This window comes from Sorex araneus, chromosome X (assembly GCF_027595985.1).
Source record: "Sorex araneus isolate mSorAra2 chromosome X, mSorAra2.pri, whole genome shotgun sequence".
Lineage (NCBI taxonomy): Eukaryota > Metazoa > Chordata > Mammalia > Eulipotyphla > Soricidae > Sorex > Sorex araneus.
In genome coordinates, this window is record NC_073313.1 from 167,506,958 (window position 1) to 167,534,644 (window position 27,687).

The window sequence follows — 27,687 nt, forward strand, 5'->3', positions numbered from 1 at the left end:
CTCCCTTCCTCCCTCCCTTCCTTCCTTCCTCCCTTCCTCCCTCCCTCCCTTCCCTCCTCCCTCCCTCCCTCCCTCCCCTCCCTCCTCCCTCCCCTCCCTCCCTCCCTCCCTCCCTCCCTCCCTCCCTCCCTCCCTCCCTCCCTTCCTTCCTTCCTTCCTTCCTTCCTTCCTTCCTTCCTTCCTTCCTTCCTTCCTTCCTTCCTTCCTTCCTCCCTCCCTCCCTCCCTTCCTTCCTTCCTTCCTCCCTCTTTTGTTTCTTTTTTTGCTTTTTGGGTCCCACCCGGCGATGCTCAGGGCTGACTCCTGGCTCTGCACTCAGGAATCACTCCTGGCGGTGCTCGGGGGACCCTATGGAATGCTGGAAATCGAACTCGGGTCACCCGCATGCCAGGCAAACGCCCTCCCCGCTGTGTTATGGCTCCAGTCCTAGATGCCCTCTTCTGTGAACAGCAGGAGGACAGTCCACAGGGTCTGTAGACTCAGCTTCTCTCACGAGGGTGTTTGGGCTGACAGCCCATCTTGGCTATTGCGAGGGGGCGCTGTGAACATGGGGGTGCACACAGCCTTTCACCTTAGTCTTTTCTCCTTCAGACAGATGCCTGGGAACAGCGCATTGTGCTGGATCACTCGGAATGTCCAGTTTCAGTTTAGTTTTTTTCAATTTTTATATATTTTATTTTCATAAAGTATTTCATAATAGCTCACTTGTATCACTTGTCACCCCGTTGATCTTTGATTTGCTCGAGCGGGCGCCAGTAACGTCTCCATTTGTCCCTGTCGCGTGCGAGTGTAGCCCAATGGTACCTGCTTGCTCCAGGAACAGGAAGAGCCTCAAATCGTTTATTCAGGGATTTGACCAAGAAATCTGACCTTCTCGTGGGTGGGCGGCCACGCGGTCTTCTGACGTCCTGTGGAATCCATTCGGTACCAGCTCTAGTCCAGCGGTCATCTCTGAATCGCATTGCATGTCCGGCCCCTCTGATTTTTGACGCCTTGGCAAACGAGACAGACAATAGTCCATTGCAGCTAATATTCAAACACCCACCCCACCACCTTCCTACCACCATAAGAGGGACGTGTGTGAAAGTTGTTGTATTTCATTCTGGAGCCGTTGAAGCCCGTAGACAAGAGAATACAAGCAAGTATGTTAAAAACCAAACAAATGTGGGGCTGGAGCGATAGCACAGCGGGGAGGGCATTTGCCTTGCACACGGCCAACCCGGGTTCGATTCCCAGCATCCCATAGGGTCCCCTGAACACTGCCAGGGGTGATTCCTGAGTGCAGAGCCAGGAGGAACCCCTGTGCATCGCCGGGTGTGACCCAAAAAGAAAAAAAAAACCAAACAAATGTGTGCGACTTTTGGTACGTAAGTGGGCTAGAGTATAAGAAGTCAACATTCTGCATCGCTCTCTTCCGGGAGCTTTGTTTTATAGTCTCTGGGTCTTGGCCGTTGGTGAGATTACACGGCGCTGGGGGCAGTTTGTGTGTGTGTGACCGCCAAGCTACTGGAAAACCGGGGAGCTGTGGGGAGGAGGCCCCGTCCGGATCTGAGAAGGCGTGGCGATCTCAGCCCTGGGTCCCGCACACCTGGGTTTTTCCGCCTGTTCCCACTTGGGTGAGGCTCGTCCGAGCTGCTGGAGAGGGGCCTTGGGCAGTTTCAGTTTCTTCAGAGCTGTACCCGGGGACATTTCCCGCCAGGGAGCCCCAAGTCCCTTTGTCACACCCTCGTCGACACGCGGGTCTCCATGTTGTTGCAGTTACTCATTCCCGGGAGGCGGGCGATGATGCGTGTGGTGTGGGTTGATTTTTCCCTGATCTTCCGTGATGAGGACCAGCCTGTCACGTGTCTGCGGGCCAGCTGCTCGTTGTCTTGGGAAAAGTGTCTCTGTATGTCTCCTTCTCAGCGCTGTGTGCAAGGCCAGTGCCCACACCCCCCCACTTTTTTTTTTTTTTGCTTTTTGGGTCCCACCCGGCGATGCTCAGGGCTGACTCCTGGCTCTGCACTCAGGAATCACTCCTGGCGGTGCTCGGGGAACCCGATGGGGTACTGGGGATCGAACTCGGGTTGGCCGTGTGCAAGGCAAATGCCCTCCCTGCTGTGCTATCACTCCAGCCCCTGATTCTTTCCTAAGGGTTAGCAAGCATATTGTCACTGTCACTGTCATCCCGTTGCTCATCGATTTGCTCGAGCGGGCGCCAGTCACGTCTCCACGGTGAGACTCATTGTGACTGTGTTTGGCATCTCGAATACGCCACGGGGAGCTTGCCAGGCTCTGCCGTGCGGGTGGGATCCTCTCGGTAGCTTGCCGAGCTCTCTGAGAGGGGTGGAGGAGTCGAACCCTCGTTGGCCTTGTGCAAGGCGAACGCCCTACCACTGTGCTATCGCTGCAGCCCAGCAAGTATAGTATATACCTGTTTTATCACAATATTTTACCTCTCCTATGACAACTTTTCCTTTCTTTGTCCTGAAACAATATCTAGGCTTTTATAAAATACAAATTCCCCAGACCGCAGTGTAAACTTCAAAATGAAGGCCAATAATTTTAGCCTGCAATTTTTAAACACATTTTTTCCCTTGTAAGAATATTATTATTAAAATGTAAACATTTTTTTTCTGGTCTGGGAGGGGGGGTGTGGTATTCGTTTTTTGAATGTTTTCGGAGTAACTTGGTCACAGTTCGTTGGCAATTTCTTCTCTGTGAATTCCTTATCGAAGTCATAGGGAACTTTTGACATGCCAGTTTGTATTTAAGATTACAAGTCAGGGAGAGAGTTTGAATTTTCTTGGCCCTACAGAATCCCTCTTCTGACTAAAGCAAGAATGCCTGTCGTAGTCTTGGCTGAAGTTCGTCTAAGCAATAACATCCTATTCATCCCACCTCAAAGTCCTGTGTCAATTATTAAGGCGATTCTTCTTTGCTTCCTGTTCTAAACAGCTGGTTTACGGTAACATTTTTTAATTTTTTTTTGCTACGTCCTGTTCAACAGTTCAAGTGAAACGGACCGTGTGTTGCGTATACGGTATCTGCAAGGTTGTTAAGTGCATGTGTTTAAACTTACTGGATAATGTGTCGTGAAATGGAAAGCATCTTTGCAGGACGGAGAGGAATGCGATTACCCACAAACTGGAATTTTCTTTTTTTTTTTTTTTAATTTTTAAATTCTATTGAATCACCGTGAGATAGTTACAAGCTTTCGTGTTTCGGTTACAATCACATAATGATCAAACACCCATCCCTCCACCAGTGCACATTCCCCACCACCAATATCCCGGGTATACCCCCCCTTTCCCACCCTCCCCTGCCTCCATGGCAGACAATGTTCCCCATACTCTCTCTCTACTTTTGGGCAGTATAGCTTGCAACACAGACACTGAGAGGTCATCATGTTTGGTCCATTATCTACTTTCGGCACGCATCTCCCATCCCAACTGGTTCCTCCAGCCATCATTTTCTTAGTGATACCTTCTCTATTCCATCTGCCTTCTCCCCTTCACTCATGAAGCAGTCTTCCAGCTATGGGGTAATCTTCCTGGCCCTTGTATCTACCATCCTTGGGTGTCAGCCTCATGTGATGTTCTTCTATACTCCACAAATGAGTGCAGTCCCTCTATGTCTGTCCCTCTCTTTCTGACTCATTTCACTTAGCATGATACTCTCCATGTCTATCCATTTATAAGCAAATTTCATGACTTCATCTCTCTTAACAGCTGCATAGTATTCCACTGTGTCGATGTACCAAAACAAAGTGAGATTTTCTGGAACACACCACACTTGTGTCAAAGCAGCCCTGATTTAGGGTTAAGTGGTCTGGAAAACCACCCAAACTCGGGTGGGCATCTCCGTGCGACGAGCTCTGAAGTATAAAATGCTCCAGGCCAGAGAGAGTTCTGTGTTCTCGGGTCACATCCAAACGGGGCTGGATGTTGTATCGGGTGGCGAGATGCAGAGAGACTGGGGTGTGCGGATAAAAATCGGGAGCGGGAAGAGTAAGTCAGGTGATGGCTCTCATTCTTGGGAGACGCTTCAGTGGGAAACACAGTTTTCTTTTTATTCAGACAAGAACTCGGATGCTCTGAATATGTCTGTTTACACCAGGACCTTTGCTGGCAGGAGGCATTTGAAGTGATTCGCCGTCAATCAACTGAAAGAACTTTTGGAAAGTGGAGTATGTGGAGATTTGGCTTAGAGAAGAGGATTTAATATTCTATTTTTAATTATAGACTGGAGCAATAGCACAGCGGGGAGGGCATTTGCCTTGCGCGCAACTGACCTGGGTTCAATTCCTCCGTCCCTCTCGGAGAGCCCGGCAAGCTACCGAGAGGATCCCGCCCGCATAGCAGAGCCTGGCAAGCTACCCATGGTGTATTCGAGATGCCAAACACAGTCACAACAAGTCTCACCATGGAGACATGACTGGTGTCCGCTCGAGCCAATTGATGAGCAACGGGATGGCAGTGATACAGTGCAGTGCAGTGTATATAATAACTGTAGTACATATAGTAACTCTTAGTATAGTATATATATGTACATATATATAAGTCCTAGAATATATAATAACTCCTAATATATAAGAATGGAGCAATAGCACAGTGGGTAGGGCATTTGCCTTGCATGCTGCCGACCCGGGTTCGATTCCTCTGTCCCTCTCGGAGAGCCCGGCAAGCTACCGAGAGGATCCCACCCGCACGGCAGAGCCTGGCAAGCTCCCCGTGGTGTATTCGAGATGCCAAACACAGTCACAAAAGTCTCACCGTGGAGACGTGACTGGTGCCCGCTCGAGCCAATCGATGCACAACGGGACGACAGTGCGACAGGGCTATTAAGACACTGTGATTCACGAAGTTAATCGTAGTTAATGACCAGCACCCATCCCATCACCCTTCACCAGTGTCCCCGGGTTCCCTCCCATCCCTGAGCCTGCCACCCTGACAGCCCATTTTTCCCTGTGGCTGTGGCAGTTTGGGCCCCCTGCCTCAGGGGGGTTAGCCTTGTGGTCTGGACCCAGAGCTCTGCCAACTCTGTGTGCACCATGTGCCTGGGGCCCTGACACCTGTCCACACCCCCTACCCCCCACCCCTTCTCGCTCCTCCCCTCAATTTCTTTCCTTTCTCTCCTCCTTCCTGTACTCTGGGGCCGGGGGTGATCTAAGTGTCCCCCCCCCAATGCCTCACACGCCCTCACCTGCGTATTCCATACACCACAGGTGCTGAGACCCTTCACCCCATCTGCCCTGGGCTGTGTGTGGAGAAGGATGAAGTGGGGACCCAAGGCACGAACCTCTTGACCCTCACGAGACTCAGGGCGATGTCCGTCTCCTGGGGGATTTGATTTATTCGAGAAAGTGGACGGGGGGGAGGGGTTCTGAGCTTTCTGGTGTTAGGAGAGATGGAGAGTTAAAAAAAAATAGATCCCCACTGTGGTAATTTCATCTCATTTTCTTTGTCTGCAGGAAGAGGAATAATTTGTATTTCTTCCTTCCTTCCTTCCTTCCTTCCTTCCTTCCTTCCTTCCTTCCTTCCTTCCTTCCTTCCTTCCTTCCTTCCTTCCTTCCTTCCTTCCTTCCTTCCTTCCTTCCTTCCTTCCTTCCTTCCTTCCTTCCTTCCTTCCTTCCTTCCTCATTGTGAGATTGTAACCCAAACACGAAAGCTTGTAACTATCTCACAGTGATTCAATAACATCTTAAAATAAGAAAAAAAAAACCACCCATTTCCAACCTTGGGGCTGGAGCCATAGCACAGCGGGGAGGGCGTTGGCCTGGCACACGGCCCACCTGGGTTCGATCCCTGGCATCCCATAGGGTCCCCCAAGCACCTCCAGGAGTGATCCCTGAGTGCAGAGCCAGGAGTCAGACTTGAGCATCGCCGGGTGGGACCCAGAAAGAAAAAAAGAAACAAACAAAAACCTTTTCCAACCTTTCTTATAAGAAACACCATGTACTGGAGTACTTGTTTCTTGCCTTTTTCTCTCACGTCTTAAATGGATAATGCAGTGTGAAGATTTTTAACTTTCCTAACCATAGATCGAAAGTCAGGAACTGTATATACATTTTTTTTTGTTGTTGTTGCTTTTGAAGACAGCGATGTGGACGTTAGGGTCTGTAGCCCCCGGGGGGTCGGGGTTAAACACTGCTTGTTATCACAGAAGCTCCTGCAGCAGTGAGAAGCTGCAAGGAGCTGAGGTCTATTCATGGAGAGGAAGCAGGAAGTGAGGACCCTGTCTCAGCCTTGCCAAGGGCCGAGGGGAAAGAAAATATGACATTGTCAACTGCTTTCCTGGAGTTCCTCAGATACAGCCCTGCCGCGCAGATTAGGAGAACAATGCTCCTCAGGGGCTGGAAGGAAACCCCAGCCGGCCGGCGGATTCCCAGGGAAACAGGATATAGCAGGACGATGACATGCTGAGGATTTCCACCATTCTGTCACCAAATCTCAGGCAGGTGTACGCCCTGATTTAATAGAAGCACCGAGGAAATAATAAAGCACCAAAGCAAGTAATAAAGGCTGGCAGAGCTGGTAGGAATAATACATTAGTATCATTAGTATTATACATTATTATTATTATTTTATTATTATAAATTTTTTTTGTTTTTTGGGTCACACCCAGCGATGCACAGGGGTTACTCCTGGCTCTGCACTCAGGAATTACCCCTGGCGGTGCTCAGGGGACCCTATGGGATGCTGGGATTCAAACCCGGGTCGGCCGCGTGGAAGGCAAATGCCCTATCCGCTGTGCTATCGCTCCGGCCCCCTACATTTGTATTATACATTAGTATTATACATAATATAATATATGTCACTGTCACTGTCATCCTGTTGCTCATCGATTTGCTCGAGCGGGCACCAATAACGTCTCTCATTGAGAGACTTATTGTTACTGTTTTTGGCATATCCAATACGCACGGGTAGCTTGCCAGGCTCTGCAGTGTGGGCATGATACTCTCGGTAGCTTGTCGGACTCTCCGAGAGGGGCGGAGGAATCGAACCCGGATCGGCCGCGTGAAAGGCGAACGCCCTACCCTAATTAGTATAATACTAATGTATAATACATTAGTATTTTACATTAGTTTTATACTAATAATACATTAGTATTAGCAGAGCCTGGCAAGCTCCCTGTGGCATATTGGATATGCCAAAAGCAGTCACAAGTCTCACAATGGAGACATTACTGGTGCTGCTCGAGCAAACGGGATGACAGTGCTACAGTGATTATTACTAAGACTACCTAAGACCTATTAGGATCTTACATGTTAAGTCAAGGTCTTCTGTGCTTTATCTACCAAATTAAATTATTACTATACGTACTACAGATATTTTCTTAGACTGTTAAAACAAGAATTGGGGGAAAGTCTATTTTGCATATTCAAAGTCATAAACAGATATCTTCATTCTTATTTGATATTTGACTAAAAATTTTACTTGATCTTTAAGTCTTTAAAGTATTTGGTTGTAAATTTCCATAATGTAACATTTATTCAATACTTCATGTTTTAAATCTAAAAAAAGGGGATTGCATGTATGTCAAACCTGTATTTTTGATATTTCTGAGATGGGCATATGAAATAAAGAATCTATAGAATAATTAGAGAATCTGTAGAACCCGAAGAATATATATATATATATATATATATATATGAGGTGATGAGGTGTGTATATATATATATATATATATATATATATATATATATATATATATACACCTCTTGGAGAGCTTGGCAAGCTACTGAGAGTATTCCGCCTGGCAAGCTCCCTGTGGCGTATTCTATATGTCAAAACAAGTAATAATAGCAGGTCTCATTCCCCTGACCCTGAAAAGAGCCTCCAATCATTGGGAAAGACGAGTAAGGAGAGGCTGCTAAAATCTCAGGGCTGGGATCAATGGGGACGTTACTGGCGCCCGTTCGAATAAATCAATGAACCATGGTATGACAGTGATACAGTGAATGAATAAATGGGTAAGGCATAATGAAATGAGAACACAGACAATAGCTGGTGTAGTTTTCATATATGTTTGGGGGAACCGTTTTAGGTATGAAATCCAAAACTCTGAAACCATTAATTTCTATTTTTAAGAATGAGTACTGTGTGCGTCTAAAGCAAGACTCAGTTACATTGACTTTACGTGACTTTTTATCATAGAGCTCACAAATATAACAAGCACACTACATGTGAAACTGACATTTCATAAAAATCTCACAAAATGCAATAAGGAGCTGGAGCAGGGGCTGGAGCAATAGCACAGCAGGTAAGTTGTTTGCCTTGCATGCGGCCGACCCAGGTTGATTCCCAGCATCCCATAGGGTCCCCTGAGCACCACCAGGAGTAATTCCTGAGTGCAGAGCCAAGAGTAACCCCTGTGCATCACCAGGTGTGACCCAAAAAGCAAAAAAAAAAAAAAAAAGGAGTTGGAGCAATGTTACCAATGTTACAGAATCTGCCTTGAAAACTGGCACCTGTTATAGGACACAGTCATAAATCATAAATTTCAGGTTCTTTATTTCTATTTTTTTAAATTATTTTATTTTTTAAATTTTATTTTATTATTTATTTATTTATTGCTTTTTTTGGGGCACACCTGGCGATGCTCAGGGGTTACTCCTGGCTTTGCACTCAGGAATCACTCCTGGCAGTGCTCAGGAGATCATGTGGGATGCTGGGAATCGAACCCGGGTTGGCCGCGTGCAAGGCAAACGCCCTACCCGCTGTGCTATTGCTCCAGCCCCCAATTTTTTTTTTAATTTTATTGAATCATCGTGAGATAGTTACAAGCTTTCATGTTTGGGTTACAATCTCACAATGATCAAACACCCATCCCTGCACCAGTGCACATTCCCCACCACCAATATCCCCAATGTAACCCCCTTTCCCACCCTCCCCCTGCCTCCATGGCAGACAATATTCCCCATACTCTCTCTCTACTTTTGGGCAGTATAGCTTGCAACACAGACACTGAGAGGTCATCATGTTTGGTCCATTATCTACTTTCAGCACGCATCTCCCATCCCGACTCGTTCCTCCAGTCATCATTTTCTTAGTGATCCCTTCTCTATTCCATCTGCCTTCTCCCCTCCGCTCATGAAGCAGGCTTCCAGCTATGGGGCAATCCCGCTGGCCCTTGTATCTACTGTCCTTGGGTGTCAGCCTCATGGGATGCTACCCTACACTCCACAAATGAGTGCAGTCCCTCTATGTCTGTCCCTCTCTCTCTGACTCATTTCACTTAGGATGATACTCTCCATGTCTATCCATTTATAAGCAAATTTCATGACTTCATCTCTCCTAACAGCTGTGTAGTATTCCATTGTGTAGATGTACCAAAGTTTCTTTAGCCAATCATCTGTTTTAGGGCACTCGGGTTGTTTCCATATTTTGGCTATTGTGAACAGTGCTGCAATGAATATATAGGTACAGATGTCATTTCTACTGTGCTCTTTCTTCTCTCTCTTCCTTCTCTCTCCCTCTCTCCCTCTCTCTCCCTCTCTCTCTCCCTCTCTCTCCCCCTCTCTCTCACTCTCTCTCCCTCTCTCTCTCTCCCTTTCTCTCTCCCTCTCTCTCCCTCTCTCTCCCTCTGCAGGAAGAGGAATAATTTGTATTTCTTCCTCCCTCCCTCCCTCCCTCCCTCCCTCCCACCCTCCCTCCCTCCCTCCCTCTCTCCCTCCCTCCCTCCCTCCCTCCCTCCCTCCCTCCCTCCCTCCCTTCCTTCCTTCCTTCCTTCCTTCCTTCCTTCCTTCCTTCCTTCCTTCCTTCCTTCCTTCCTTCCTTCCTTCCTTCCTTCCTTTTCTTTCTTTCTTCCTCCCTCTCTCTTCTTTGTCACACCCGGCGATCCTCAGGGCTAACTCCTGGCTCTGCACTCAGGAATCACTCCTGGCGGTGCTCGGGGGACCCTAGGGGATGTCGGAGATCAAACCCTGGTCAGCCGCATGCCAGGCCCACGCCCTCCTCACCGTGCTAACACACTGGCCGCCCTTGGCTGTGTCTTACACCAAACAAGACGCGGTGGGTGCCGTCCGACGACCCTCCCTCCCCAGCCGCAGTCTTGAAAAACACGACTGATTTCGCTTTATTGATCGGCATCGTTTTCCTCCCGGCAGAAATCGGCCCGGTGACCATCACCACGGACCCCAAGAAATTCCAGTACGAGCTGCGCGAGCTGTACGTGCAGGTGAGTGCCCGCCAGCCCGCGGCCTTGCTCTCTGCGGCTGACTTCCCGCCCTCTTGGGCCGCAACGGAGGCAGGCGTGGCGTTGCCGGTGCTTTGTCCTGAGTGGTGCGGTGGGTTTGGGGTGCACGGGGCATCACCCTTGTTCCTTCTTCCCCCCGCCACTGGTGGCCGTCTCTCGCACCTGTGACTCTAAGTGCTTTGCCCTGGAACCGTTGTCGGCAGCCGAAAGTGGGTGACGAGTCCAGTCGAGGCCACTTGGAACCCTCAGGGACAGAGTTCATTCTTCCAGCTGGGACCCCCTGCCCCGTTTCTGCACCAGCTTGATGTAATGTAATTGCGGGTTAATGTCCTTATCATCTGGGGCCGGTGTTCCCGGGATCCGAGTCTTCTTCCTCTTTCTCTCTCCTCCGGCACCATCCGGATGGAATCTTCACCCCTTAAGGTCCCGGCCCAGGACCCGCCCCCCTCCCCGGGTCCCCCTTCCCAGGGCTGCGGGGGCACCCCCTGCCCTCTCACACTCACTGCATTGCATCTGGACCCAGTTACAGATCCCGGACTCAGGTTTTGTCCCGGGTCCCCGAAGTCTCATCTCTTCTACTTATAGTCCTTCTTTTTCTTTTCTTTTTTTTTTGTTTTTTTTTGTTTTTTGGGTCCCACCCGGCGATGCACAGGGGTTACTCCTGGCTCTGCACTCAGGAATTACCCCTGGCCGTGCTCAGGGGACCATATGGGATGCTGGGATTAGAACCCGGGTCAGCCGCGTGGAAGGCAAACACCCTCCCCGCTGTGCTATCACTCCAGCCCCCTCCTTCCTTTTCTTTATCTAAATCCCGGTCACCCTCCTGTTTTTTTCCCACTTATTATTCCTCTACACATATTTGCCATGGACTTTTCTTCACGATAGTAAATTCTGGACTGGAGCGATAGCACAGCGGGGAGGGCGTTTGCCTTCCACGCGGCTGACCCGGGTTCGATTCCTCCGCCCCTCTCGGAGAGCCCGGCAAGCTACCGAGAGTATCCTGCCCGCACGGCAGAGCCTGGCAAGCTCCCTGTGGCGTATTCGAGATGCCAAACACAGTCACAACAAGTCTCACCCTGGAGACGTGACTGGCGCCCGCTCGAGCCAATCGATGAGCAACGGGACGACAGTGACAGTGATAGTAAGTTCTGATCACTTTGGGAGTCCAGGATTTCTCAGGGGAAATTTCTGCACCTCTGCATCTGGTGTGAAGTGGATCCTGACAGCCAGAAATTGTCTTGGCCTGACCTCGACCCGTATCCGCTCTGTCTGTGAGTGACCGTCTGACCTCGGAGACCTCGGTTCTGTAGCTGTGTGCACAGAGCTTCTACTTCTTCAAAACAATGTGTAATCACCAATAAAGTACAACAAATATAATTTAAACCTTCGTGGGGCCGGAGCGACAGCACAGTGGGGAGGGCGTTTGCCTTGTATGCGGCTGACCTGGGTTCGATTCCCAGCATCCCTTAGGGTCCCCTCTGAGCACCGCCAGGAGTGATTCCTGAGCGCAGAGCCGGGAGTCAGCCCTGAGCATCGCCGGGTGTGACCCACAAAGCAGATAAGTAAATAAATAAATAAACTTTACTTGGTGGGGCAAAAGACTTAGTGAACACAAACCGAATCTGTGCGACCAAGGAGATGGCTGAAAAGGCCTGCATGATAGGACAGCGGGGAGGGCGTTGGCCTGGCATGCGGCCGACCCGGGTTCGATCCCCAGCATCCCATAGGGTCCCCTCTGAGCACCGCCAGGAGTGGCCCCTTCCAAGACACACACCAACAAACAAAAGGTTGAAGCACGTGCTTTGTATGCAGGAATCCCTGGCACCGCACAGTCCCCTTAGGGGCCATCTTTGAGCACTGAGCCGGGAGTAGCCCCGGAGCACTGCTGGGTGTGCACCCCTCTGCCCCGCCCCCCCTCAACAAAGCAAAATAAACTGAATCCGTCTTCACAGCTGAGAGAATTAGGAGGCCCCGAGAGCAGAGTGTTCAGATTTGCTGCCCGATCGTCTTTCTTTTCTTTTCTTTTCTTTTCTTTTCTTTTCTTTTCTTTTCTTTTCTTTTCTTTTCTTTTTTTTCCTCCCCAAGAATCCAGCTCGGCCTTCTTCTTGGCCCTGCGAGGGAGTGGAATACCTCCATCCCGTCCCAGTTTCCTGCCTCTCGCGGCCTTTTGTGTTCCGAGCCCTTGGCGGGCTGGGGGCTTCAGCCCCCAGCTCCAGAATCGGTGGTCTCTACTCAGACCCCACCCCACCCTCTGAACTTGATGCCCGTTCGTTGGGTCCTACGTCTCTCCCTGCTCCCCGGGGTGCAGTGAGAGCTGGCGTCCGTGATTCTGGTGGGGTTAAGCTCAGAGTTGTCTTGGGACCCGAGGGGATACTTACAGTAGGGTCAGAACCAGACAGTATCACCCTTCCTTGGGCCCCGGGGGTCCATCAGGGAAGTGTCTTATTAAAGCACTGTGCTTCGGTTTTGTTTTTTTTTTAAGCTGGAGCTATAGCACAGCGGGTAGGGCGTTCGCCTTGCAAGTGGCCGACCCGGGTTCGATTCCTCCGTCTCTCTCGGAGAGCCCAGCAAGCTACCGAGAGGATCCCGCCCGCACGGCAGAGCCTGGCAAGCTCCCCGTGGCGCCTTCGAGATGCCAAACACAGTCACAACAAGTTTCACACTGGAGACGTGACTGGCGCCCGCTCGAGCAAATCGATGAGCAACGGGGCAACAGTGCGACAGGGACAGAAAGTGAGAGCAGGTTTTTCTCCAGTAAGCGTTACCTAGTTGGAACCAATTTTGTGTTTTTCTTCTTCAGTGTCTCGGGGCGGGGTGGGGGGGGGAGGATGAGATAAGCTTCGAAAGATGCCTCTGGCTCCTTGAATCACAACTGTGTGAGCTGAACTTTGGTTTGGTGTGTAATTCCCCCACATTAATGAGGCCCCAAGAACTGAACTTGGATATTCCTCAGAGGGAATCTTTCTTTCTCTCTTTTATTTCTCTTATCTCCCTTCCTTCCTTCCTTCCTTCCTTCCTTCCTTCCTTCCTTCCTTCCTTCCTTCCTTCCTTCCTTCCTTCCTTCCTTCCTTCCTTCCTTCCTTCCTTCCTTCCTTCCTTCCTTCCTTCCTTCCTTCCTTCCTTTTCTCCCGGCGTTGCACAGGGGTCACTCCTGGCTCATGAACTCAGGAATTACTCCCGGTGGTGCTCAGGGGGCCATACAGGATGCTGGGAATCGAACCCCTGTCTGGCCGGGTGCAAGGCCAACGCCCTCCCCGCTGTGCTCTCGCTCCAGCCCCCTATGATGGAATCTTGAAGGAAAAAAAGCCCTTCTGCTTATGTTAAGAGTTTTTTTTTCTTTTTTTTTTTTTGGGTCACACCCGGCGATGCACAGGGGTCACTCCTGGCTCATGCACTCAGGAATTACTCCTGGCGGTGCTCAGGGGACCATATGGGATGCTGGGAATCGAACCTGGGTCGGCCGCATGCAAGGCAAACGCCTTCCCTGCTGTGCTATCGCTCCAGCCCCTGTTAAGAGTTTTGCAGGCAAGAACCCCCCATTTGAAGTTCACTGCAGAGACCCCCCACCCCACCCCAGCCCAGGCCAGTCCAGCCCAGCCCAGACCAGCCCAGCCCTGCCCTCCCCGGGACACCAGCCTCAGCGACTTTTCTCATGGAAATGTGGAATTCACTTGAACAACAACAATCTGCAATTTTCCAAGAAAAACTTGAGCAAACAGGCCCTCCAGTGAAGACGCTGGATTCATAACACGGATTTCAGCGTCCCCTGCTTTCATCTGGAACACAGCGCCCAGCCGAGCAGCTGGGGCTTCTTCCCTCGGGGACCACGAGCAGGAAGGCCAGCGTCTGGGAAGGGGTTTCGGACCTCAGGACCACGACGATGACGATGGCGGTTCAAAGCCCTGCTTGGGGCCAGCGGGGGCTGGAGCCGGGGTGGGAACGCTCGTTGATGTCCTAAGAAAACGGTGTTGGCAGCGCGGGACGCAGGGGGACTCTCTGGCCCAAAGCGCCGGGCAGAAACACACTCCCAGAGCGACCGTGATGTGAAGACGAGGAAGGAAAAGAGGCTGTTTCTGCCCCGGGGAGCAGACGGCTCCAGCCTAAATACAGACAGTGCGTCCCTGCAGCCTAGAGAGTGCCATGTGCAATTTCCTCTCTGTGTCTGTGAGATCTTTTAATGACCTTGACTCGGGCACCCTGCCTGGAGCCCCCCCACCCCCCACCCCTCCCCAAGTGCCTCATTCCGTCCCACACTCTGACAGGCCCGAGCTCTCCGTTAGGACCCAAGAGTTGGCTGGGCCGGATTCTTTCTCTTCCTTGCCCTCTGGATGGCCTAAACCAAACGAATTTACGCCATTAAAAAAATTTAAAAATCAATAAAATAAAAATGGGCTTAAGAAGGCAGGACTGGGACTGAAAATATCTGAGCGCCCTTGTTCCTCTGCCACAGGACGGAAGTGGGGAGTGAGGCTAGGTACTCTCATTCTGGGACAGAAAGCACTGGGTCACCGTCGTCCCGTTGCTCATTGATTGGCTCGAGCGGGCGCCAGTCACGTCTCCATGGTGGGACTTGTGACTGTGTTTGGTATCTCGAATACGCCACGGGGAGCTTGCCAGGCTCTGCCGTGCGGGCGGGAGACTCTCGGAAGCTTGCCGGGCTCTCCTCTCTCTCCCTCTGTCTCTCCCTCTCTCTCTCTCTCCCTCTCCCTCCTTCTCTCTCTGTCTTTCCCTCTTTCTCTCTCTCCCTCTGTCTCTCCCTCTCTCCCTCTGTCTCTTCCTCTCTCTCTCCATCTCTCTCCCTCCCTCTCTCTCTCCCTCTGTCTTTCCCTCTCCCTCTGTCTCTCTCTCCTTCTCTCTCTGTCTCTCCCTCTTTCTCTCTCTCCCTCTGTCTCTCCCTCTGTCTCTCCCTCCTTCTCTCTCTCTGGCTCTCCCTCTTTCTCTCCCTCTCTCTCTCCCTCTGTCTCTCCCTCTCTCTCTTTCCCTCTGTTTCTCCCTCCTTCTCTCTCTCTGTCTCTCCCTCTTTCTCTCTCTCCCTCTGTCTGTCTCTCTCTCTCCCCCTCTCTCCCTCTGTCTCTCCCTCTCTCTCCCTATCTCTCTCTCCCTCCCTCTCTCTCCCTCTCTCTCCCTCTGTCTCTCTCCCTCTCTCTCTCTCCCTCTCTCTCCCTCTGTCTCTCTCCCTCTCTCTCTCTCTCTCTCCCTCCCTCTCTCTCCCCGCCCTCTCTCTCCCCCTCTCTCTCCCCCACACCTTTGGGCTACTATAATTTGCAATACGGGCTCAGTTGCCATTTTCAAGGCCCCTTGAATCTCGGCTTTCCAGGCAGGTGCCGGATCCACTCAGGGGCGCCTGGCCAGTGAGTGTCACCACTGACTTCTGCAGAGCTGTCGCCGTGAGGGACGGGTGGGGCCTGCCTGTCACCCAGCCGCCCGGGCGCGGTGGCCAGGTCCAGGGGAGCCTTTTTGGCTCACCATGGCCAGCCCCAGTCACTTCCTCTTCCAATTGCCTCCAGCCCTGGGGACGGGGGCATGGAGGTGGGCTGGGGGTTCTGCGGAGACCCCCGCTTCCTTGACCCCCCTTTGGCGAGCGTCTGCCAGTTCTGCCCTGCGCCAAGGCCTCCTCTCTCTGCGGCCCGCTGGGGTCCAGAGGTCGAGTTGAGCCGAGTCTCTCCCACAGCGCTGTGTGTTTGGGGAAGATAGCGCGGCCATCTGGGTCTGATTACTCCCCCGGCCGGAGGCATTTCTATTTATTCCCCTTTAATCTCGCTTTCCAGGAATGCATGTTTCTGAGCCTGGTTATCAACCAAACTCGGGAGGTGACGGCGTTCCCCCCCCCCCCTTAATTCCGGGAGCTGGGAAGGGCTGGCAGCTTCTGGTTTCTCCGTGGGCCTCTGTGCAGGGGTGGGGCGTGGGGGAAGCATCTTTGGCAGGCCCGGGGGTGGCCGCCATCGGGAGCTCGAGGAAGATAACAAGCACCCTGAGAGTAATGAGCTAGAACGTGTACTGTAGATAGCAGCGGGAGGTCGGGATTCAGGAGCCTTTTTGGGTTCCACCCGGCGATGCTCAGGGCTGACTCCTGGCTCTGCACTCGGGAATCACTCCTGGCGGTGCTCGGGGGACCCTATGGGATGCTGGGGATCGAACCCGGGTCAGCCGCGTGCCAGGCAAACGCCCTCCCTGATGTGCTATCGCTCCAGTCCGTGGGCATGGCTTTTAAATGTAGCTTTGCTCAAGGCTATAATAAGAAATTTGAAATATAAGCATTTTAAATTCTCAAAACAACTCAGTAGGAAAGTGACTTTTTGAGACATAGATTATGGAAAAGGTTCAGATTTTTTTCACAGAGTGGAATATTGAATGTTTTGAAGAATTATATTATTTTTTTTGAAGAATTATATTTTATTTAAATTTATTTTTTCTTTTTGGGTCCCACCCGGCGATGCTCAGGGCTGACTCCTGGCTCTGAACTCAGGAATCACTCCTGGCAGTGCTCAGGGGACCCTATGGGATGCTGGGGATCAAACCCGGGTCAGCCACATGCAAGGCAAACGCCCTCCCCACTGTGCTATCGCTCCAGCCCTTTATCATATGTTAATGGCAGATAAAGCACAGTAACAGTAGATGATGTTCGTATGTTGGTAATATGTAATATAATTATATTATATAGAAAAGTATTATATGAATACACTATTAATAAAATTAATACACAATATCAAAACACAATCTTCTTAATGTTACATATATTAATATTGTATATTAACCCATGATATGCATAATATACTATATATGATATACTATAGTATGTGTAATTTACTATGCATATTAATATGCATATTAATAGTGTATTAGTGGTATATTGCTGGCAGCATGCAATAGCATAGTCATTATACTAGTACTATACTAAGAGTAATGTATTAGTAGTTGGTAGAGTATACCTGGCTGGAGTGATAGCACAGCGGGGAGGGCGTTTGCCTTGCACGTGGCCGACCCAGGTTCGATTCCTCCACCCCTCTCGGAGAGCCTGGCAAGCTACCGAGAGGATCCCGCCCGCACGGCAGAGCCTGGCAAGCTCCCCGTGGCGCCTTCGAGATGCCAAACATAGTCACGACAAGTCTCACCATGGAGACGTGACTGGCGCCCACTCGAGCCAATCGATGAGCAACGGGACAACAGTGACAGTGACAGTGACAGTGTACCTGTAGCAGGGAGAGCGCATACAGTAGACACGCTGTGTGAAATACACCGAGAGTCAGAGGACTCGGTTCAAGACTCACTTTTGGCATTTGCGCTTTTAGGGGATTTACTCTGGAACAGGTGCCTTCATCCTGTGAAATGAGGCCTGATGGGCTTCTAGAAGCTTCTCCGGCTGGGCGTAAGGGTGTGTCAGATGGTGTCCGGTGCAGCCCCTCCCATCCACCCCTGCTCTCCCCTCCCTCCCCGCCCTCCCCTGGCCTCCCTTCATCCCTCTCCCACTTTATCCCTTCCCTTCCTTCCCACTCTGCCTCCCCTCCTCCCTTTACCATTTCCCCCTCCCTCCTTCCCTCCTCCTTCCTTCTCTCCTCCCTCCTTCCTTCCTCCCTCCTTCCTTCCCTCCTCCTTCCTTCTCTCCTCCCTCCTTCCTCCCTCCCTTCCTTCCTTCCTTCCTTCCTTCCTTCCTTCCTTCCTTCCTTCCTTCCTTCCTTCCTTCCTTCCTTCCTTCCTTCCTTCCTTCCTTCCTTCCTTCCTTCCTTCCTTCCTTGCCCCAATCATAGATTACATTCTAAACTTCTCCATTTCTCCATCGCACACATCTTATAGGGTATTATTGTCCATTTACCCTGAAGTCCAGCAGTGCCGGTGACCGTGCTGTTTCTGGGGTGACACCCAGGGGCCCGGCCTGCAAGGACTCTGCTTCCGCCCTGGGCCCCCTCCCAGGTCCCTGGGCTATTCTTGCTCTTCAGCTTGGCCTGGAAACTTAAAGCAGTTCCTTTTAAGAAAGACTTTCAATTGTGTACATCATGACCCGCCAACATAGCATCTACATACGTCGACAGAGATGCGGTGATTTATGAGCACGACTCTTTGGCTGTGTTTCTCTCTAGCCATGTTCTGCTATACTAAAAAAAATCACAAGGCCAGTTTACTGATCTGAGAAATGCCGCGTCCACTCTAGATTTTCAGTTCGGTGGCCACAGGTAACTGTTCCCATCCCATTTCTCTGCATTTTCACCAGCTACATGGGTTTTCTTTTCTTTTTTTTTTCCTTTTCTCTTTTCTTTCTGAAAGCGCTTTGGGAACAGGACGTTGTAGCCATCAGAAAAATTAGAATTTGCATAGACAGTTTATAACATTTTCAAAACTTTGTTTTACAAACTCAGCCTTTAAGCAGAGTCATGACTTGTTAGCTTTTTGAGCCGGACGATAGCCTAATTTCTAATTCTTAGTAAATTCAAGCCCCTGGAATTTTGTTCCTAGCAACATCTGCCAGGAAACTGAGTTTGTGGAAGGCATTTAGATCAAAGCGTCGGCCCTAACAAATAACAGTCTAGATACATCCCTTAACCAAACGGCTCCTTCTGCTGCACACCCCACAAGTATATGGGAGCTGCAGATGGGCAGAAATCTGTTTACCCCAAATACCCAGAATATTGTTTCAACATGGCATCAGTAGAAAGAACTAGGACTGCCTTAGTTTTTAATTTAAATTTCAGTTCCTCTGGGAACTGGGGCCAGAGGTGGCCCCTCTGGGCCGGGAGAGATGGCATCACTGGTAGAGTGTTTGCCTGGCACACTGATCTGGGTTGATCCCCAGTGCCCGAGTTGGTGTCTGGCCGTGTAGGAGTGAATCCTGAGTGTAGAGCCAGCGGTACGCCTTGATCTCCCTGTGTGTGATCAAAATTTGTGCCCTCCCCAGTTTTTTTTCCCAGTTCATTTCAGTAAGAGAAAAGAACATCCTGCTTGTCCTTTGTATGAACCAAATTTATGTTATTTTTTAAAAAATTTTAATGTAGGGAAAGGTCACGACTGTCAATATTATTCTAGAGTCGAAATTGATTCGCTAACAAAGCTCCAATATTAAAATCAGTACGTATAGGTTATTTACATTCTGTGAATCTTAGCTGCTAGGTTAGTTACCCTCATGTTTGAGATCCAGCCGTACTATGATCGAACACCCATCCCTCCACCAGTGCACACTCACCACCACAAATATCTTCAGTATCCCCCTTTTTCCCGCCCTCCCCCTGCCTCCATGGCAGACAATCTCCCCCACACTCGCTCTCTACTTTGGGGCATCCTGGTTTTCCCGAATTTCCCCACCACCATTCAAGCCTGCCTGCCAAAGGCAGACGCTAGATCATTTATTTTCAATTGCTCATTTGGAATATCTTTTTTTTTCTTTTTTTGGGTCACACCCGGCGATGCTCAGGGCTGACTCCTGGCTCTGCACTCAGGAATTATTCCTGGCGTGCTTGGGGGAACCATATGGGATGCCGGGGATCGAACCCGGGTCGGCCGCGTGCAAGGCAAACGCCCTACCCGCTGTGCTATCGCTCCGGCCCCTCATTTGGAATATCGTGAGAGCGCCTCTGGGATCCTGCATGGTCGACGGTTGGGTTCCAGAGGCATCTCCGTAGGGCACTAATCCGTTTTGGGATTCAGCTGGGAGTCTCTGCACCAGGGCTGTTGGTGTGCCAAGATGGCGCCCAGCGGAAGCTTGTAGGTGTGACAGCCAGGCCCAGGAGCGGGTGGAGAGCCGGGCAGGGACCACCCAGTGCCTCTGCCCCCAGGGCACCTCACTCTTTCCTTGGGAGTTCACCCACCTTCCGCCTCATCTCTGGCGGAGAGCGTGGATCTTTGTTTTATCCATATGTGCAACTCAGGAGGGCGTCGTGATTGATTTCATGAATCTGGAGTTTAAAACTCGTTTGTTGAATCTGACGTTTCAGTTGCCTGGGTTTTAGTGTGGGTATGTTTTTATCTTTTATTTTTGCTTTTTGGGTCCCACCCGGAGATGCTCAGGGCTGACTCCTGGCTCTGCACTCGGAATCACTCCTGGCGGTGCTCGGGGGACCCTATGGGATGCTGGGAATCGAACCTGGGTCAGCCACGTGCAAGGTCAATGCCCTCCCCGCTGTGCTGTCGCTCCAACCCCCTGTGTTTTATTGTTGGTATGTTTTAAAGCCTCAACCGTAGGGTTTTGAACCACCGGTTGTCAGTGCATGCTTTACAGGGTGGTGGTGTGGCCGAGTTCAAGTTCAGGAGGGGAATCTCAGTGGAAATAATTCATCTGCAGTCCCTCCCAAGGATTCTCGTGGTCTCAAGAGCCTTGATCCTGGGTCACATGTTTGGGGTAAATGAAGGCCACCTCAGTCCATCGGAACACCAGCCCTGTGACCCGAGACGGTCTTTCGCTCTGCCCGTGGAGGGTTGTCATTTCCGACATTCCTAGCTCGCATCTCTGGAGATTTCCTTGCTGTTGTCATGTTTGGCCCCGAGACAGAGGACTCCGCCTGTCTCTTGGTACCGAGTGACAGTAAGCAAGCGGCAATCAATCTCTCTGTCGAGTTCCAGGCCCCGGAGCTGGAGTGCAGGCCCCGCGGCCTGGCGGTTGTTTCTGGAATGAAGGGTTTCTGTTTCCAGGAATGCTCCATTCTAGCCCGGTCAATGCACAAGGCATGCATTGCTGTTTTTTTTTTTTTAATTAATTTATTTTGTTGAATCACCCTGTGGAAAGTTACAAAGCTTTCAGGCTTATGTCTCAGTTGCACAGTGCTCGAACACCCGTCCCTTCACCAGTGCCCATATTCCACCACCAAAAACTCCAATATACCTCCCACCCCCCTACTCCCCAAACCCTCTCCTGCGTAACTGATAAATTTCACTTCACTTTCTCTTTACCTTGATTACATTCCATATTTCAACACAAAACTCACTATTGTTGTTGGAGTTCCCCCCCCAAAAAAAAAACAGCCCTGCGGAAAAGGAAGCATTTGATAATTAGTTTTCCATTGCTGAGAATGAAGAGACATGAAGTTGCATGGCTGCTATTGTGGCCGCATGGTTTGGGATTTCTGTATTTTTACTTTTTTTTTTTTCTTTTTGGGTCACACCCAGCGATGCTCAGGGGTTACTCCTGGTTTTGCACTCAGGAATTACTCCTGGCGGTGCTTGGGGGACCATATGGGATGCCGGGGATCGAACCCAGGTCGGCCGCGTGCAAGGCAAACGCCCTACCCGCTGTGCTATCGCTCCGGCCCCTTCTGTATTTTTAGTATTTTAGTAACTAAGTCCAGGGAGATTTATATCAAAAATTGCATCATTTCCCTTCCTGGGCAGCATGGGGCTATGGCTTAGTTCACAGTCTAGAGACATCTCTGCAAGCAGCCATTGGTACCAAAAGTAGTCTAGCTGGCCTCTGGATCATGGTCGATCAGCCGCAGAGCGGCTGCACAAACATGTGGTCACCCAGGTTGCATCTCGGTGGAGAGCTGCATTGCTGTGTTTGGCAGCGCAGATGCTGAGAAATGAAATCGCCGAATTGAGTGGAAGCTCTGGTCTGAACTTCCCTGAGAAGTTTCCTGAGATCTCTTTTTTGAGACATCTCTGTAGAGTTCCATAACTGGAGGTTGAGCCCGTTCACAGAACCCACCCACGGTGAATGCAGGCTCTTGCTCCATCATCTTCCCTGCCAGCACGGATCATTATTAGTTAAAAATTATTAGATAATAATAAATTATCTAATAATACTAATAGTGACAGCAGAGCCTGGCAAGCTCCCCGTGGCATATCTGAGACGCCAAAAACAGTAACAAGTCTCACAGTGTAGACGTTACTGGTGCCCACGTGAGCAAATTGATGAACAACGGGATGACAGTGCTACAGTGCTAATAATAATAATAATAATTGGGTTTTTTCCCCTATATTTTCAGTAAAAGAAAAGAACATCCTGTTTGTCCATTGTATTAACCAAATTTATTTTTTGATTTTTAATGTAGCTAAAGGCCACAATTGTGGATACGAGTCTAGAGTTGAAATTGATTAGATAACAAGGCTCCAATATTAAAATTAATACATAGAAAGTATTCGTAGTCCACGAATCTTAGCTGCCTGGTGGGTGGCACTGACCAAATTTCAAATACTCCGTACTTCTTGAAGTTGGTCACTGGCTTGTAGCGTGACAGCATTTTCTTTACAGATTCTAATAATTATTTATGGCTTAAAGGTTTTTTGGTTTTTGGGGTTTTTTTTTGGCTTTTTGGGTCCCACCCAGCGATGCTCAGGGCCGACTCCTGGCTCTGCACTCAAGGATCACTCCTGGCGGTGCTCGGGGGACCCTAGGTAGGGATGCCAGGGATTGAACCTGGGTAGGCTGTATGCAAGGCAGACGTCCTCCCCGCTGTGCTATGGCTCCGGCCCCCAGCACTGATTATTTTGAGTATTTTTACTCCGTGCCATTCTCACCTTTTTTGTTGTTTTGTTTTGTTTAGCTTTTTTTTTTTTTTTTTTTTTTTTTGCTTTTTGGGTCACACCCAGCGATGCTCAGGGGTCACTCCTGGCTCTGCACTCAGGAATTACCCCCTCCGTGCTCAGGGGAGCATATGGGATGCTGGGAATCGAACCTGGGTCGGCCGCGTGCAAAGCAAACGCCCTACCCGCTGTGCTATCACTTCAGCCCCTTATTTTGCTTTTTGTGTTTTGCAAACCATAAGACCCAAAAGGGGGGGGGGAGAGAGAGAGAGAGAGAGAGAGAGAGAGAGAATGAGAATGAGAATGTGCCTGCGCCTGCCGCAGACGGGAGGGGGGTGGGGGTGGCAGGGGAGATGCTACCTCGTGGCTCTGGCTGCCGTTTCCCTGAGAATAAACGATGACGGACGCTTTCCCCAGTGCCTGCCGGCCACCCATGCGTCCTCTTCCGGGAGATGAGAGTCCATCTCCCCTTTCCGATTCTTGACGAGGTTGTTCTTTCTGTGCATGTGGCTGAGCTTTGCGAGTGCTTCTGTGTGTCTCAGGGATATTCTCCCTCCATCGGATGGACCACGAGCAAATACAGAAATGGGGCGGCTTGAGAGGGAGGAGGAGCTAACTATCTCAGGGCTGGACGGGGAGGATCTGATTCGACAAATGTTTGCTCAGCAGTGATCATAGCGGACAAGTGCAGTGACCCCAGGGCTCAGGGAGGGAGCATAGCACCATTTCTGCCCTCAGAGGGCTTCTAGAAAGTGCTCCCGGCCTCTGAGCACCAAGGCTGGAGTCTTCGGCCAGTCTGGGGAGGTTCCTCTGGCAAAAACAAAGAGTCTCTAGGAATGAAAGATTAAAAACTTGTCCCTTGGGGCTGGAGCGACAGCACAGCGGGGAGGGCGTTTTCCTGGCATGGGTCCAACCCGGATTTGATCCCTGGCATCCCATAGGGTCCCCCCGAGCACCGCCAGGAGTGATTCCTGAGTGCAGAGCCGGGAGTCAGCCCTGAGCATCGCCGGGTGGGACCCAAAAAGCAACAAGCAAACAAAAACCAAATAAAAGAATGCGCATGAAGCTGGAATCACTGCCGGCCGCCCTTTGGTTGAGAAATCCGTAGCTGTGGGAGGAAAATGAACTGGGCAAGACTTTCCCTGGGAGTGGCCGTCAGGCCAGTGTGCTGGCCAGGAGAGAGCTCTCAGGCGGTCAGGGGCAGCTCTTGCAGGTGCATGTAGCCGCCGGGACCTGGGTTTGCATCCCCAGGACCCCAGAGGGTCTCCTGAGCACTGCCATGGGAGTCCCTGAGCCTGCAAAGAAACAGAACCTATAAACATTAGCACTATTGTAACGATATTGTTAAAACTGCAAAATGTATAGTAGTTTGTATATTTGCACACACACGTACATAGATATTTTGGGGCCACAGCTGGCTGTACCCAGGGCTTGCTCCTGACTCTGGGATCACTCTTTTTTTTTTAATTTCAGTGTTCTTTATTTAAAAATTTTTTAAAAATTTTAATCAGCGTGAGATACAGTTACAGACGTACAAACTTTCTTTCTTTTTTTTTTTTTTTTTTTTTTTTTGCTTTTTGGGTCACACCCAGCAATGCACAGGGGTTACTCCTGGCTCATGCACTCAGGAATTACCCCTGGCGGTGCTCAGGGGACCATATGGGATGCTGGGATTTGAACCCGGGTCGGCCAAGTGCAAAGGCAAACGCCCTCCCCGCTGTGCTATCACTCCAGCCCCCGTACGAACTTTCTTGATTGAGTTTCAGTCAAACAAAGATCGAGCACCCATGCCCCCCTCCCCAGTGCCCATTCTCCACCACCAATGTCCCCTGTATCCCTCCCGCCACCCCCATCTCCACCCCCACCTCTGTGGCAGGCACCTTCCCTCTTACTCTCTCTCTCCCTTTGGGTGTTGTGGTTTGCAATACAGGTACCAAGCGGCCATCATGTTTGGTCCATAGCCTACTTTCAGCACGCATCCCCCATCCTGAGCGAGCCCTCCGAGCATCCTTCACTCAGTGCTCCCTTCTCCATCCCAGCCGCCTTTCCCCCCAGCACGTGAGACCGGCTTCCAAGCCATGGAGTGATCCTCCTGGCCCTGATCTCGACTGTCCTTGGGTGTCAGTCTCCCATGATGTGACTTTATATTCCACAAATGAGTGCAGCCCTTCTATGTCTGTCCCTCTCTCTTTCTGACTCATTTCACTTAGTGTGCTACTCTCCATGTTGATCTACTTATATGCAAATTTTATGACTTCATCCTTTCTAACAGCTGCATAGTATTCCAGATAGAAGAAAGTAGAGAGGGGCTGGAGCAATAGCACAGCTGGGAGGGCGTTTGCCTTGCATGCAGCCGACCCAGGTCTGATTCCCAGCATCCCATAGGATCCCCTGAGCACTACCAGGAGTGATTCCTGAGTGCAGAGCCAGGAGTGACCCCTGAGCATCGCCGGGTGGGACCCAAAAAGAAATAAAAAAAGCAGAGAATTGGGGTGTGTTTTCTGTCATGGAAGATCTCTCAGAAAGGAGCACATTTGAGCAGAAACTTGGAGTACCGACAACCCCCCCAAAGGTGTGGCTGCAGATGGGCGTGAGCCTCAGGAGCTACCGCGGAAACCCAGAGCCAGGTTCTGGCGGGCTGGGCCGGGCCGGCGGTGCCGTGGGGAGGTGATGGCTGTGGCCGGGAGGTTGACTGGGCCCGGCTGGGTTCATGGTCTCGTCATCAGGTGAAGGGTGAGTGGGGAAGGCCGAGGAAGAGGAGAACCAGGACGCAAACTAACACTGGATCGGCCGAAAACGCCCCGTTTCCCTCGAGCCTCGTCCTTGGGGTGAATCCAGCCTCCGTCTGGGTGGGGGCGGGGGCGGGCTTCCATTGCCGCGTCTCCTTCTCCTGTTCCCAGCTCCGGTCGGCCCAAGCCAGGGACTGAGGGGCGCCTGGGGACAGGGAAGGGAGCTTGCTGGGTGCTGAGGTTCCGGGCGCGCCCGGTCAGCGGCAGACCGCCCCTTTCTGTCCTGCGGGGGGAATGACCGCCTCCCCCCCACCCCCTGTCTCTGCTGCCCGCAGGGAGGTGGCGACTGTCCAGAAATGAGCATCGGAGCCATCAAGATCGCCCTGGAGATCTCCCTGCCCGGTTCGTTCATCTACGTCTTCACGGACGCCCGCTCCAAGGATTACCGGCTCACCCAGGAGGTGCTGCAGCTCATCCAGCAGAAACAGTCCCAGGTAAGCAGGAGCCCGGGGCCTGAAGCTGAGCAAATGTCCTGGGGCCCCGGCCTACCTCGATGGATATCCCACAACTCTAGCTCATCTGCAAGCCTGGATTTATTTCTTAATTTGTGACCGTGAGAACGCTCGAGCCTTTATCTTTATTAGATTCTCCTCTTTTTTTTTTTTTTGATTGACCCACGATGAGTGATAACATTACATCATCTATGATTAAGGTGCTGGAGCAACAGCACAGCGGGGAGGGCGTTTGCCTTGCACACAGCCGACCCGGGTTCGATTCCTCCGTCCCTCTCGGAGAGCCCGGCAAGCTACCGAGAGGATCCCGCCCGCACGGCAGAGCCTGGCAAGCTCCCCGTGGTGTATTCAAGATGCCAAACACAGTCACAACAAGTCTCATTGTGGAGACGTGACTGGTGTCCGCTCGAGCCAATCGATGAGCAATGGGACGACAGTGCGACAGTGCATGATTAAGTGTCCAGCGTGCACAGTTCTCACATCAGTCTCTTCAACCAGTGTCCACTTCCCTCCACCAGTGTCCCTGGTGGACATCCCCACTGTCCGAGAGCAGGCCTCTGTGGCAGATGCTTTATCCTCCACCACTGTCTGAGTGACCTGTCCCTGGCCTAGCCCCTCACCCCTGCCCGGTGGCAAGCTTCCTGCTGAAGACCACTGTGCATTTCTTCCCCCGACTTCTCTCTCTCTCTCTCTCTCTCTCTCTCTTAAAAATTGAATCACGGGGCCGGAGCGATAGCATAGCAGGTAGGGCGTTTGCCTTGCATGCGGCCGACCCGGGTTCGATCCCCGGCATCCCATATGGTCCCCCAAGCACCGCCAGGAGTGATTTCCTGAGTGCAAAGCCAGGAGTAACCCCTGAGCAACGCTGGGTGTGACCTCCCAAAAACTTGAATCACCAGGGGCTGGAGCGATAGCATAGCAGGGAGGGCGTTGTCCTTGCACCTGGCTGACCCGGGTTCGATTCCCATATGGTCCCCTGAGCACTGCCAGAGGTAGTTCCTGAGTGCAGAGCCAGGAGTAACCCTTGTGCACATCACTAGGTCTCTCTCTCTCTCTCTCTCTCTCTCTCTCTCTCACACACACACACACACACACACACACACACACACAAATTGAATCACTATGAGAAATACAGTTACAAAGTTCTTCATGATGGAGTTTCAGTCAGACAGTGTTCCAACACCCGTCCCTTCACCAGCGCACATTTCTTTTCTTTTTTTTTTTTTTTTTTAAATTTTTGGGTCCCGCCCGGCGATGCACAGGGCTGACTCCTGGCTCCGCACTCAGGAATCACTCCTGGCGGTGCTCGGGGGACCCTATGGGATGCTGGGAATCAAGCTCGGGTCAGCCACGTGCAAGGCAAACGCCCTCCCTGCTGTGCTAGCGCTCCAGCCCCCGCACATTTCTTTTTTTTTTTTAATTTTGTTTGGTTGTTTTATTTTTCTTTTGTTTCCATGTTTGTTCAAGAGCCACAGTGGTTTGCAAAGTGACCGACCGTCGCGTTGTATGATAATTCAACACCCGTCCCTCCACCAGTGTCCTCCGCCAGAGTTCCCGGATTCCCTCCCCACCCCGAGCCCCGCTCCACCCTTGCCTGTCATCTTGACGGGCACATGACACATGACAAAACTGTAGTGGTTGCTGTTTAGACCTCACGTGTTCCGTGTTGTTGGATCTGTGTTTTGGAGACGTGTCTCTCCCCCTTGTTCGTATCACTGGTGTGACGCTCTTGCCTTTAATTTAAAACGCTCAAACATGTGGGCGTCATTTGCACACAGCGTGAGGCTCGGCGTGAGACGAGATGATTCACTGGGGCTGTTTGTTTC

The 27,687-nt window shown here is 51.1% G+C and overlaps 1 protein-coding gene across 1 annotated transcript in view; it reads left to right on the forward strand.

Moving 5' to 3' along the window:
• Positions 1 to 27,687, forward strand: part of HMCN1 (hemicentin 1) — a 293,245-nt gene that overhangs the window by 42,643 nt on the left and 222,915 nt on the right. The window contains 2 exon segments of the mRNA XM_055121231.1: positions 10,091 to 10,161; positions 25,685 to 25,843. Of these exon segments, the coding sequence (XP_054977206.1) occupies positions 10,091 to 10,161; positions 25,685 to 25,843 (230 nt within the window).